The sequence below is a fragment of the Lissotriton helveticus genome, chromosome 9 (genome assembly GCF_964261635.1).
Source record: "Lissotriton helveticus chromosome 9, aLisHel1.1, whole genome shotgun sequence".
Taxonomy (NCBI): domain Eukaryota; kingdom Metazoa; phylum Chordata; class Amphibia; order Caudata; family Salamandridae; genus Lissotriton; species Lissotriton helveticus.
Window position 1 is genome coordinate 242,214,726 of NC_136070.1, and position 14,669 is coordinate 242,229,394.

Below are 14,669 nucleotides of genomic sequence, written 5' to 3' on the forward strand. Positions count from 1 at the left end.
GCACCTTACCAACACAGTTTAACCAGGACTATGCGGACCTCCTTACTGGCCCACAGTTATACATGTATAATGAAGCCACAGCAATGGCAAAGCTCCCAGCCATGATGCTAAAGCGCAAATAGTAGCCTCCCCGAAATCGGGGAAAGATCCACTGGATTGTGAGTCTTACAGACCACTTTCAATGATAAATCTGAATGCAAAAATATTGGGAAAAATCTCAGCAGGAAAATGGTGAAACCAGCAGAGACTTTTATACACTCTGATCAGGCAAGATTTGTGGGTGGGCGAACGACCACGACTAACATATGCAAAGCACTTCTGGCTATGGAACAGATCACTCACACCAAAGAAAAGAAAACAAATTACTTACCTGTAACTTCAGTTATCCAGTATTGGTATCTTTCATAGATTCACATGCTTAGAATGGTCCCCGCCAACGAGGTGGTAGTCTTGCGATACAATAAAACATATACATTATAGTCCTAATAACATTACACAATAGGCTACTATGGACAGCAAAGTCACTACATTAGCCTATCTTAGTCCTTTTGCAAAAAGAGCCAAACTTGGAACTCAGCCAATCAGGTAGCAGCACCCTCTTAGAACCTTCCCCACAGAGAGGTAAACCCTCAGATTTTCGTTGCACAAGTGACAGTAAGTATGCCATACTGATAAGGTAAGCCTCTCCGGGGAGGAGGGTGGGTCGCATGTGAATCTATGAAAGATACCAATACTGGATAACTGAAGTTACGGGTAAGTAATTGGTTTTCTTATCCAGTATTGGGGTATCTTTCATAGATTTACATGCTTAGAATCAGAATAGCTAGCAGTAAATAATACTCAGATGCATAGTGAATGGTGGGTATCATAAGAATATTCTAAAAGCTACCACGTCAAGCCAATGCAATAATATATACACCTTCCAATTGCAACAAAGAGCAAGTCATAAACATATGCAATAAATAATTATATGCAATAAAGAACATGACAATAGCAGGACTAATATTCTCTTATCATATAGGCTTACCTTATCTAAAAAGGTTTCGTAGTACTGCTTGACCAACTGCTGACTCAGCCTCTGTTGCCAGGCAATAATGCCGAGTAAACGTGTGCACACTTTTCCAGGTTGCAGCACGGCAAATCTTCTCCAATGACACACCATCGAATAGTGCAGTAGATGAGGATACTGCCCTGGTAGAGTGAGCCTTAGGTTTATTTGATAACGGATGCCCGGCCTTGCAATGGCAAGATTGGATAGTGGATACAATCCACCTTGAGATTGTGGCCTTCGTTACTGCTGATCCTGGCTTTTAACCACCATAAGAAATAAATAACTGGTCTGATTTTCTGATGGACACAATCCGAGAAATGTAGAACTTCCAGCATCTTTTGACATCCAAGGTATGCAAGGATTTTTCTGCCAAGGAAGATGGATTAGGAAAGAGATCGCAATATCACAGGTTCGTTGAGATGGAATGAAGTAGGAACCTTAGGTATGAATGTGGGATTAGTTCTTAAAAGGACATAATCATTGGTGAACTATAAATAAGGCTGTCATATAGTGAACGCTTGTATTTCACTTACTCTTTGAGAAGAGGTGAGTGCCAATAGGAGAGCTGTCTTCCATGAGAGATATTTCAAATCTGCTTTGTGAATGGGTTCAAATGGATGCTTCATTAGTTGTTGTAGTACTAGATTCAGTCTCCATTCCGGCGGAGGAGCCTTAATAGGTGGAGAAGTCCTGAAAAGCCCTTTCAGGAACTGTTTAATGAGACGATTGGAACAAAGGGATGCCGCAACTGAAGATCGTCTGTATGTGGAAATGGCAGCTAGATGCAATTTAACAGAAGCAAACATAAGACCAGATTTAGACAATGACAATAAATAAGGGAGAACCTTATCCGGAGAACATTTCATGGGGTGTAAAATCCTGTTGCTGCACCAGCAACAAAATCTCTTCCATTTTAAGGCATAGGTCCTCAATGTAGAAGGAGCTCTCACTCTATTTAGAATGTCTCTGCAGTCTTTTTTTTTTTTTGTTGAAACTTTTTATTGAAAGTAAAAACAAGAAAACAGAAAAACAAAACATAGCAAGGCATTACAATAGACTTGTGTCATCATTCGGCTCGTGGGGGGGGTACAAACGTAAATCAGATATCGTTGCAACCAGTAAATCGGGGGGGGGGGGGGAAGGAGATCAGAAGTATACAAAACATCTATAATCCTGCGGAGGAAACATCAGGTTGGGAGGAAGACAAGTCAATATCACATTCCGATATGGGGGGAGTACATATATCACCACGGTATGTGTTCCACTGAGTCCAGATTTTCCCCCATTTGCCAGGTGTGCCACGGGAAACATAAACCGTTTTTTCTCGAAACATGCACCAATCCATGTTTTGTTTCCACACCAAGACTGTCGGAGGCCTCTGGGCGCCCCATAGCTGGGCAATGTCACGCTTGGCGATCATGTTACCCAAGGTCGTCCATCGAAGCTGCGCCAGATTGTAATCATTCGGCTCCCAGACGTTCAGCAAGCACCTCCGCGCTTCAGGCATTAGCCGTACACCCGTAACCTCACTCATTACCGCATGCACGCGATTCCAATAGCTCAGCACAGCCGGACATTCCCAAATCATATGGAGAAATGTGGCCACCATACCACATCCACGCCTGCACAATCCATCCGTCGAGAATCCCATTCGCACCAGACGCGGACCAGTCACATACACCCTATGCAGAATTTTGAGTTGGACAAACCGAAGGCGTGCCGGGATAGCCACCTCTTTCGGGGAAGAGATCGCGGCCTGCCAGTCTTCATCATCGAGCTCCAGACCATCACCGGTCCACAACCCTCGGAGGCCTTCCAATAAGTCAATCCTAGTATTAATCAGTTTTTTATAAATGAGCGAGATAGTGCTATCAGGGACATACCCATCTAGTATCCTATCTTCAAGCGGGGATGCTTCCGGCACGTCCGAGCCGCGGGGAAAAACAGACAAGACTGCGTGCCGGACTTGCGCATACCGAAAGGATTCCCTATCATTCAATCCATATTCAACTTTCAATTCCTCAAAAGTTTTGATCCTATCCTTGATCCACACATCATCGACCCTGCTGATCCCTATCATGTCCCACCGATCGAATCCCTTCGATTGCCAAAGGGAGCCAAGTTTATCCGAGGCATAGAGTGGAGTAGCCCGGGTCGGTCTGTCAGCCCATCCCGTGGCCGCCGTAGCCCGATACCACACCTGTGTCTCTGCAGTCTTGAGGTAAATCTAACCCCTTGAACTCAGAGAATCCAGAAACCATGCATGGAGCTGCAGTTGGGCTGGACGAGGATGACGAATCTGGCCTTCGCTCATTGACAACAGGTTCTGTATTGTTGGAAGGTGTAATGTTTTGCACTTGAAGAGAAGGAGAAGTTCTGTGAACCAGTGCTGACAAGGCCATTTCGGCGCAATTAAAATCATGCAGCATGGTTCCATCTTGATCTTGCGCAGAAGTCTTGGGATCAGCGCAAAGGGAGGGAATGCGTTAGCGAAAACCCCGTCCATCTCATCATGAAAGCGTTTCCCCAAGAGCCCTTCTCTGGTTCCCAACTTGCAAAGAAAGGGCACTTCCGATTGTTCCTGCAGGCAAAGAGACCCAGATTTGGCTTGCCCCACTTTTGAAATACATTCTCTAGAATGGTTTGATCCAGCTCCCATTCGTGACAGGATTTCGACATCCTGCTTAGAGTGTCTGCCAAGGTGTTGTGGATTCCTGGAAGATGTTCCACCTGGATCGTTATATTGTGCCAGAGAAGCCACTCCCAAATACTTTGAGCCTCTTGAGACAGAATGTGAGACCGGGTACCCCCTTGCTTGTTTAGATAATGCATGCAAGTGGTGTTGTCGGTTCTGATCAGAACCGTTGATCCTTGAAGTCTTGGCAGAAAAGACTGTAGCGTCAGGAAAATGTCTCGAAGCTCCAGAAAATTGATGTGAATCTTTGCCATTGCAGCAGACCACTTTCCACTTATGCAGAGATCCTGAAGATGCGCACCCCAACCTTCTAGGGAGGCATCTGTTGTGAGGATGAAATCTGTTACTGAAGGTTGAAATCTGAGTCCTACGGAGGCATTTTTGGAAAACCTTCACCAAGAAAGAGTCGTCGAATGAACACGAGATTTGGAGCCACTGATTGTCCAGCTCCTCTTGAATTGGTTTCATTCTCAGTCGCGTATGAGGCACTAGTAGAATTGCCGATGATAATATCCCTAGGAAAGACTTGACCATCCTCACTGAAGCAAACTTTCTTTTTAGGAGGTCTGCCGCCAGAGAAACGAGGCGAGATTGTCTTTCTTTGGACAAGAATGCTTTGCCTTGAACGGTATCCAGTCTTGCCCCTAGAAATTGAATTGTTTGGGACGGATAGAGGATTGACTTTCGGAAGTTCAGAGGCAGTCCTAGAGAGTGAAAATCCTGCAGACATTTTGCGGTTGCAAGAGAAGCAGGACGAAAAGACGAAGCCTTTATCAGCCAATCGTCCAAATACGGGAATAATTGGATGCCCTGTAGCCTGAGATGAGCTGCTACTGGAGCTAGGAATTTGGTAAAGACTCTTGGAGCTGAGCGTAGGGCAAATGGGAGAACTTTGAATTGGAAATGTGCACCTGCCACAGTAAATCTTAGGAATCTTTGATGTTTGGGATGTGGAACTACGGATCTTGGAGATCCAACGTTGTCATGAAGTCCGCATGATTCAAAAGCTGGAGGATTTCCAGGAGTGTTACCATGCAGAAGGAATTTTTCTGAAGGTACTTGTTCAGCTTTCTCAGATCTAAGATTGGTCTCCATTATCCAGACTTTTTCTTTATTAAAAAAAAGCAAGAATAAAATCCCTTTCCCGTTTGAGAATGAGGCACTTTCTCTATCGCTTCCTTCGACAGCATGGTTCTCACCTCTTTCCTGAGCAGAGCAAGATGCGGTGGGTTTTTCTTCAGAGGTGGATGAGGAGGGGGAATTTGGTGAATTCTAGGGCGTGACCAAATTTGATTATATCCAAAACCCACTTGTCTGTGGTTATTTTTCTCCAATTTTCGAGATGCTGGGATATCCTTGGAATTGTGTATACTTGTGGCATATCTGGTGCAGGTGCCATGAGATGGTCACTGTTTCCTAGCAGAATCTCTGCCTTGAGGTTGTCGTCTTCTGCCCTGTTGTCTATAGACGGCCGCTGGGGGAAATGTCTGACCACAATTGTTGGTCGTATCTTCCTAAAATCGCTAAACAATTCATGGTACGAACTGTAGCGCCCGCTATGGTGGTGTCTAGGCGCCTACCCTCCTTGTCTGGTGGAGCCGTTATTGGGACGGAAGGATTTCGAGACTTCCTCTGAGCCACCTGTGAGATGACGGAGTCTGGTCTAGGGTGTCCTGAGAGGCAGGAAGGAGCATCATCTGGCGCATTGTATTTCTTATCGATGCGAGGAAGGATCGCCGGAATTGAGAACGGAGTCTTCATTTTCTTCACCCCTTCTTCCCAGATATGATCTATTATTGGAATTGAATGAACCGACTTTCTGCCTTGGTCTTTAAAATCATAAAGAAAACACTCTGTCTTCTGTACCAGCATTGACAGATGGAATCTAGTGGCTGCCCTTTCCATGATAGCATGAGAACCTCCTATGTCCTAAGGAGGGGAGTAAACAGCTTGAGGAACTGGCGAGGCTGGTGTTGGAATAAGATACTCATCCCACTCGTCAGCAGTTGTGGGCGAATTTGGTATTTCTCCTTCTTCAGCCACCGTGTCTCCATCATCATCCTGAAGTAATTGAAAAGGCAGGGCTACCTGAGGTACTGAAACAGGGGTAGCCCGAGTCGTAACCTGCACAGCTGTAGGCGCAGGGTCTCTTTCCGGGATTGGTACGGGGGGAAAGCGAGCATTATAGGCCCTCAACATCGCTGTGAGGTGTTGCATTAAAGCAGCAGGCATCTGCACCATAGGTTCTTGGTGGAAAGATTCTTGAGGGCCTCTTAAAGACTCGCAGGGTTCATAATATTCCTCCTCGTCATCATCCTCCTGATATTTCATTCGGAGCTGAGAAGGGTCATGTGCTGGGCCAAAGGGTTCGTCATCATCTGATTCCTCCAAATAGTGGCTAGGAGGTAAAGGTGAAATATGTGACATATCCTGATAATATTGTCTTGAAGATGACAATTTAGAGCATAAAACAGGTGTGATTTGTAGAGATGCAGGCCTCTTGCGCTTCAGTGTTGAAGAAATATACATAGATGGAGAGTCAGTATCTGTGGAAATTGCCATAATCGAAGATACCGTCTATGTTGAAATCATGGGGGTCGTCTACGGAAAAACCATCGTCGACGATATTGTCGTCGACAGTGGGCTCGTCGTCGATAGTAATATCATCGTTGACGGTGGGCTCGTCGACGATTGTGTCGTTGACGGAATTTGTAACATCGTCGACGGCGTACTCGTCGACGAAAGGTGTATCGTCGTTGACGGCAGTGGCATCGCCAACGAAGTAGGCGCCGACGTTATAGGCATCATCGACGGCGATGAAACACTCGCCGACGGTCCCGTCGGAGTTCTCGTCGACGATGGGATTTTCTTCGTCGACGCTGAAGATTCACTTACCTTCTGAGGAGATTTCATCGTCGACTGAGCCGTTTTCGACATCGACGGAGGCTCAGAAAGGGATTTTGAGGCAGTTTTCACAGAAACCCTTACCTTTCCTCCAGATTTTACCTCAGAAGAGAAAGAGAATTTCTCTTTTTTTGAGGAAGAGTGACCAGTCTCAGAGTGAGATTTCTTCTGGGTCTTACTCTGTCTCTCAGGTGGATCCCCAGATCTATCCCTCTTCTTGGCCAGAGGGGTGGACGCCTGAGGACTCACACTGCCTTCATCACCAGATACCACCTCAGATGAAGCTTTCAACTTCTCCAGCCAAACCAAAAGTCTTCCTTTTTTATTTATTTTTTTAACTTTGCTTATTGGATTTTTTGCATCAAAACAAGAAAAACAGAAAAACAAACAGAAGACAGTACCGTGGCTGGGTCACAATGGAAAGCAAATACCTATTAAAATACACATCTTGTGCATCACAGCAAATCAATTCAATTTGAACATAATATCGACGGAGTGGTATGGCTGGGAACCTGTAAAATGAGTAATGGTAAGGCAGCTGTAATAATACACAGTAGTCATTCAGAACGGTGAAGCATATCATATAAAAAAATACAATGAGCTATGTCAAACAGAACAGAGCAGTGCGATTGTGAGCAACATCAGATCAGTGGGGAAGAGGATGGTGACAATCACTGATAACATACAGTAGGAGCAACGACGGCAAGAAATCAAAGCAGGACCTTCGGGGAACAAGGATATATTACAACTGGACACCATTATCATCTCGGTTGCCGTGTCCCTCCAAATCATCATCTCGAGCCATCTGGGCGTGAAGATATGTAACCAAGGGGCCCCAAATGTCTCTCGGCTTGCTAGATATTGGGAGTAATTCAGTGAAAACTGTGGGCTGATCTTGGCTATATGTCATATCAGCAAGCCAGTCCTTGAACTTCGGGGCCCTGCCACGGCCCCACCTGCAGGCGACGCGCCGTTTTGCTAATAGAAGCGCAACGTCTACGAACTTCCTGCATGTTGAGGGGATGTGTGGTGTGTGTCCCAACAGCATCAGGACCGGGTCTGGTGGTATGGATGTCCCGGTCATGGATTCAAGGGCGCCATGTACCTGCTGCCAATAGTCCTGTACAGAGGGGCACTCCCAGGCCAGGTGCAGAAAGCCAGCATGCTCAGCACGGCAACGCTCGCAACGGTCAGAATCAGACAAATGAAATCTGTATTTCTTCATTGGGGTATAGTATAAACGCTGCAACAATTTGTAATGTATGATCTTGAGTCTGCAGCTAGCCGAGATACGAGCCGTTAGAGCGCAACAGTATGACCACTGGGCGTCAGTTAGGTCAACAGCCAGTTCAGTAGACCAATGCCGTCTCGCAGAGGCCTCCGGTGGTAGGCCGCATATTCTCACATGGCGATACATGCCCGATACCAGGTGAGAGCCATCCTGCGAGCTCAGAAGGAAGTGAAGTGGAGGCGTGAGTTCAGGCTCAACAGGGAAATCAGGAAGGATATCGCGCATACCTTGACGCAGTCGTAGATAATAAAAAACGTCAAGCGGGGTGCGGTTATGTTGCATAAAAAACCAAAAGTCTTCCTTCCCTGTCCTTCAAGGTCTTGGCTGGAAAGATTCTGCAGATCCTGCAACCCTTGACCTTTTGGGCTGGGTAAAGGCAATAAATACATTCTTTATGTGGATCCTCAAAGTGCAATCTCTTCTTCCCACATGAAGAACAAGGTAAGAACAAGTTTTTCTTTGAAGAATCAGACATATTTTCTCTTCAAGAAGTGAAAGTAAGGAAAAAACTGAGCAGAGCTCAGGGAGACTCCCTGTCACATGAGGTGCGGTAGAAAATCTTGAGGGTTTGCCTCTCTGTGGGGAAGGTTCTAAGAGGGCGCTGCTACCTGATTGGCTGATTTCCAAGCTTGGTTATTTTTGCAAAAGGACTAAGATAGGCTAATGTAGTGACTTTGTTGCCATAGTAGCCTATTGTGTAATGTTATTATGACTATAATGTATATGTTTTATTGTACCGCGAGACTCCCACCTCGCCGGCGGGGATGATTCTAAGCATGTGAATCTATGAAAGATACCCCAATACTAGATAAGTGTGCATTGGCAAGCTTAGATGCTCATGAAGCATTTGATATGGTGAAGTGGTTCTACTTGAAGCAGATGCTCAGCATATATGGTCTGGGAAAGTTGTGTTTGAAGTAGGTCTTCCTCCTTTACCAGTAGAGCACAATGCGGGTGAAGATAGGCAGTAAACGGTCAGGTAGTTGGCAATTCAAAGGGAAAAAAACAAGGGTGCCCTCTATTACCACTGATCTTCACACTAACGATTGAACTCAAGTCACAACTGGTGCAGTGGAGACACAAGGGGAGCACTATATGCTAGTAGGACAAACATGCCAAAATTACACTCTAGGATGACAACATTTAACTAATGATGCACAATTCCTTGGAGACATGACCCAAGACAGAACGTACATTAACAGAGGTGGGACACATATCTGGCGTTAGAACAAACATGTCCAATCTATCCTGTACCCAATTCACTGGACTGAACGGGAGAATTCATTAACTAGACCGTACCGAGTTAGTAGAAAGCCCCAATAAAAAAAAAAGTCAAGGATGACAATCCTATTTACCTACATTAAAGCCCAATAAGAAAGGTGCACTGCTCAAACACTGCTTACCCTCCTTCACTTTCTCTATCTGTATATGCTGTTCCTGAGGTTGCAGTGAAGTAGACAGAGCTAGATCCTGTGGAATCACTCCGCTCTCTATGCAACACAAACCTTCGCCGACGAGTCGCTTTCTGGCCTTCTGTAACGTGGGACCTGAAGGAAGGCAGATATAAACATGTTAGTTAAAAAAAAAAATCACAAAACAACCAACGTTTCTAGCAAGATTTCCCTCCGTAAAACCTTATGTCTGAGTCCATTCTGTTTGGGGAATGCAGCGCTTATGTGCAATTTTCCATTAATCTTTTGAACGAAAAGCACATTATCTGCAGTTAATCACTAATGTGGAAATTGTGACAGTGTCCGATAGCAGGGTCCACGTCCAACCTGTATATGTAATCCATATAAAAGGTGACAAATGCCCTTTAAAGTGATGCATGCTAATTATATTTGAGATGTATCTTTCTGCAATTTCTTTCTAAGTGAAGTTAGACTTTCAGTAATTCAGAGTTAGGGAGGCATGTGTGACTAGTGAACAAGTTCTTGCAGTATGGCTCACAATGTAAAAGTTCTATAATTTTAACATGAAATTCTTCCCTTCCAGTGTCAAGAAATGATCTGAAACGGCCCTCTCGAGGTTGCTAACTTCGTTACTTCGGCCCACCATAACTACCTTGCGCATAGATTGTCATACTCCATGACCTTTCATCCGCATTGAGCACGGACAACCACTCCACCCAATTATCTAACCTCCTCACCCTTGACATCACTGATGAAGTACTGAATGGCTACCCTCCTGCCTTTGTGATCAAGCTTTTCTTAGTGCTCATCGTTCTCACCACCAATTCTATTACCAGATGGCATCGCACAAGATTAAGTTCTTGACCCTCTTAATTTCATTTTTAAATACTTCATCTATTGTTAGCATAAATCCGTGCTCTGGAAACAGATGGAGTTGCAGGTGAGCCCTTTGGTTTTGTGTAACTAACCACATCAACTACATTTATTGATTTTCTCAATATAGAAATTAAGACTATGGGACTGATTCACAAACACATTTAGGAGTATGTATGGGGTACCCACAGGAGTATCTTTTACATAGTCATACATGCCTTTGTGAACGGACACTGAAACGTCCAACTCCCTATACAAGTGTAAAGAGTCCTTTGTATTTGCACCACCGCTATATGAATATGACCCAAATAGTTTGAATGTTTTGGGGGCGATTCGCAAAAGCATGATAAGAGTAGATGGAAGAGTACAACAGCATTACTCTTTTTAATACTCCTAGATGCCTTTGTGAGCCAGCCCCTTCGCCTTCAACCCTTTTGCATGATTTGAAGTCGGCATGGGACCAGGGCTATCTCAGCCACAATGAACTGTAAAACAACTGTGAAGTGTGAATGCACTACGAAATACACCTGTTGTGCCTTGTTTAATTATAGCTCACTGGTTAAACACAGGTTAAAATCGTGGACTTGGTAAAACCTCATATCTGTCACATTCTGTTTTTTAACAGAAATATGGCTGCTGGAAAACCTCTTTCCCTAACTCACCAAAGCATTGATTAGGGCCATAACATCTTGTTCCATTGTAGGGAGTTGACCCATGTACGTGTGGTTGCTCTGATTTTCAGTTACTGTATTCCTTGTAAATAGAATACTAGCTGAGATGGCCTGTACCCAAGCAACTTAGGGCCAGATGTAGGTAGGCGAATACCGGTCGGTAACGGCCCAAAATCGGCCGTTACCGACCGATATTTAGAAAACGGGATGTAGGTGTCAAAAATGTACTGAATCGGAAAATATGAATCGGTAAAATACCGATTCTGTATTCACCGATAACATATTTTCCGAATCGGTATTCACCGACACCTTATTTACCGAGTCCTTATTTACCGAATCTGTAAATAAGAAATCGGAAAAAATGCCCATTGAGATGTAGGAAAGGAAAAAAATACCGATTTCAACAAAATTCGGTATTTATGAGTCGGTAATTACCATGGACTGAAAGCAGGTGGTAACCAGGTGCAGGCAATAAAAAGGGCCCAAAATGCAACACTGTTGGCAAAATGGCGGCACTCTATGTGATTGCGAGGAGGCGAAGGCTACAGGCTGCAGGTCAGAGGGTATGGCAAAGGGAGGAGCAGGTGTACAGGCAGAGGATCACTCTGTTCCAATTGACTGAGCCTGAGATACTCCAGAGGTACAGGCTGCACCCCAGGACCATCATGGACCTAATAAGGGACCTCCACCCATACCTGGATCATCCAACACCCAGGGCCCACGCCATCCCTCCCCATGTCCAGGTGCTGTGTAGCATACACCTGCTTGCCTCTGGGAGCTACCAGAGTGTGATAGCTGCAGTAGGAGGTGTATCCCAGAGCTGTCTGTCCCGTTTTTTCAGGAAATTCCTGGATGTCATGACTCAGAGAATGGGACATTACATACAGTTCCCTGACACACCTGCGGAACTTGCCAAAACTAAAACAGACTTCTATGTACTGGCACACTTCCCGCATGTGATAGGCTGCATTGATGGCACCCACATTCCCCTATGCCCACCTGCAGCCACCGAACACATATACAGAAACCGTAAGATGACGCACTCCATCAACGTGCAGGTGATATGCAATGCAGGGAACATCATCACAGACATAATTGCCAAATTCCCTGGCAGCACGCACGACTCCTACATATTCCAGAACAGCGGAATATACACCAGGCTATTGAATGGAGATTTTGGAGATGGATATATGCTAGGTAAAAAAGTTGTACACACCCTCAAGTAGACCTCATCTAAATGTGCAATGTGAATGTAACTCATGTACCTCTTGTTCTCTACCAGGTGACAGTGCATATGCCCTGCGTTCCTTTGTGCTGACACCGTACCTCAACCCAACCAACAGACCAGAAAGGCGATACAATGTGGCACACAGGTCCACCCGCAATGTAGTGGAGAGAACTTTTGGACTCCTGAAGAGCAGGTTCCGGTGCCTCCACAAAAGTGGAGGTGCGCGACAGTACACCCCCATTCTGTGTTGCAAAATAATAGTGACCTGTGCCATCTTGCATAATCTTGCTACCAAGGAAGGCACAGAGGTGGAGATGACCCATCATGAGAACATAGATGACGACCAAGAACGTGCAGAGCCCCAGGCAACAGGACCAGCAGCACTAGATGGTAGATTGAGACGGACAGATATAACACAACGCTATTTCTAGGTAAAGTATGACACATACACAGGTTTACTACATGACATGTGTAGTTTAATCATCACTACATCATCATTGTAACAACTGAAGAGGATCCATGAATGTACGTCAATGTCACTGGCTGCACCTTCTCAGTTTCTGTCACTGTGTGCAGTTGAGTCAATCTTCCGCATAGGTTAGTGCTTGCGTCCTCACACTCCATTGCGGGATTTTGGTGCCTGACCTTCCAATTCCCTGCTGGTGCCTGACTCAGCTTGGTTGCGCCTCCCGCTCCTGCGCACCTGCTGTACAGGTGTACTAGAGCCACTCCTGCTGGTTGACCCCTCAGTCTCCTCCACACCCGTGTCACCAGCATTGACTGTGTTGGAGTTCAGCATCTGCTCCACCGCAGAGGTCACTCTACCCATGCCCCGTGTTAAGTCTGTGCAGCAGTGCACTAATGCTTCCTGCATAGAAATTGAGCGTCTGCAGAGGAGTGCTGTATTGTTAGCAAACCTGTTCATGGCCTTAGTATGTTGGCGCATGTACTGTTGTTCCTTGGCATGCTGGAGATGATCCCTGTCTAACTTGTCCGACAGGACTCCCAAGTATGTAGAAATGTCTGTGATCCCTTGTGCCATTTGCTCCAGGCTAGATGCCATTTGGCTTATGCCCTTGTCCATGTTGGACATTTTGGTGTTCATACAGCGGACCTGCCTATGCATGGCTTGCAGTGATTTGGCCTGCTGGTGCTGTACTTTTACCATTGTGCCCTCCAGGCCACAGAAGACGCTCTCCCCTTCCTGGCCCTCCCCACCCTCACGTGCCCTCCTGCCAAGGACACTGGTGCGCGCAGCGCCTGCTGCAATTGGTGGTCTTGGCCTGTCAGTCACTGTTGCACTATTTTGGGGGACATCTTCCTCATCCTCTGATTCAGAGGTCTGCAGGATCCTATGCGGGGGCTCTGCATGCCTACTTTCCCCTCCCGGCAAGGACCCTCTGGACATTGTTATGGGTGTGTTTGTGAGCTCAGGAGATCCAAACAACAGAGGGGACAGTGGGACAGGTGTTGTGGCTCGGACAGGAGTTGATGGCTCCTGGGTGGGATCGTTTCCTCCTTCAACTGCACTCTCACAACTTTTCCTCTTTGTTTTCTCCCCTCTCTTAGTTGGTGCTGCACTCTCCTCCCTCGGTGGAACAGAACTGCGGGACGACTCTCCTGTAGAAACAAATGGACATAGGGTCAATGTTGTTGTTCATCTGTGTGTGGCTCTTAATAAAATAGTCTGCACACCTTGCATCTGTGTATACATGACTACGTCTACCATGATGCATTGCTGTCAGTGAGTATGAGCTCTTCTGCAGTGTGATGAGTGTACACAGTGGGGTAGGGGTTTGGGTTGGTGGGGGTGGATGTGGGAACATGCCTCTTACCTTGTTTTTTGGTTGCTTTCGCTGTGCTATCCAGGTCTCCTATCCCATGGATGCATTCTGCCTCCATGGTGCTTTCCACTAGCTCCTCTATCGGTGTCAGTTTGGGTGCTTTGCTCCTGCCACCTCCAGTCAGACCAGCATCCTTTTTCTGGCCAGCAATCTTTTTCTTCGTCACAATTCGCAGGTCGTACCACCTCTTTTTGGTGTCCTCAATCTCCCGGTGGGTGACACCTATGGCATTGACTTTGGCCTGAATTGCAATCAAAGTGTTCCTTTTCACAGTCTCTGCAACATGCAGAGACTGCCTCCCGAAAATTTTTGGGTAGTGGGCTACTATCTCTTCCACAGCCACCTGTAGTTCCTCTTGGCTGAACTTTGTCTTCCTTTTTCGCTCACCACCTTCATTTTGGCCTTCCTGTACCTCCATTCTGTCACTCTGCTTGCCTCTGGATGCTGTGCTCCTCTCACCTCTGAAGAATTGTTTGTTCTGCTGGTTTCCACCTGCATGGGTGTGGCCACTCCCAGGTGCTGGGGTGGGGTGCTTCACTCTCATTGGTTGGATTCACAGGGCCTTGGTTGTGGGGTGTGTAGGCTGTCCCTGATTGGTTGGCAGGCTCACATGGCGTGTTTCAAACTCCCGAATCGGTAAATACCGATTCGGTAAATACCGATTCGGAAATTTCCGCCTCGGATTTCTCCGATTCGGTGA

At 46.0% G+C, this 14,669-nt stretch overlaps 1 protein-coding gene across 1 annotated transcript in view; it reads right to left on the reverse strand.

Moving 5' to 3' along the window:
* RMDN3 (regulator of microtubule dynamics 3) overlaps positions 1-14,669 on the reverse strand; it is a 149,434-nt gene that overhangs the window by 76,209 nt on the left and 58,556 nt on the right. Inside the window, exon 4 of the mRNA XM_078659823.1 lies at positions 9,345-9,488. Within this exon, the coding sequence (XP_078515949.1) occupies positions 9,345-9,488 (144 nt within the window). The remainder of the gene's footprint in view (positions 1-9,344; positions 9,489-14,669) is intronic.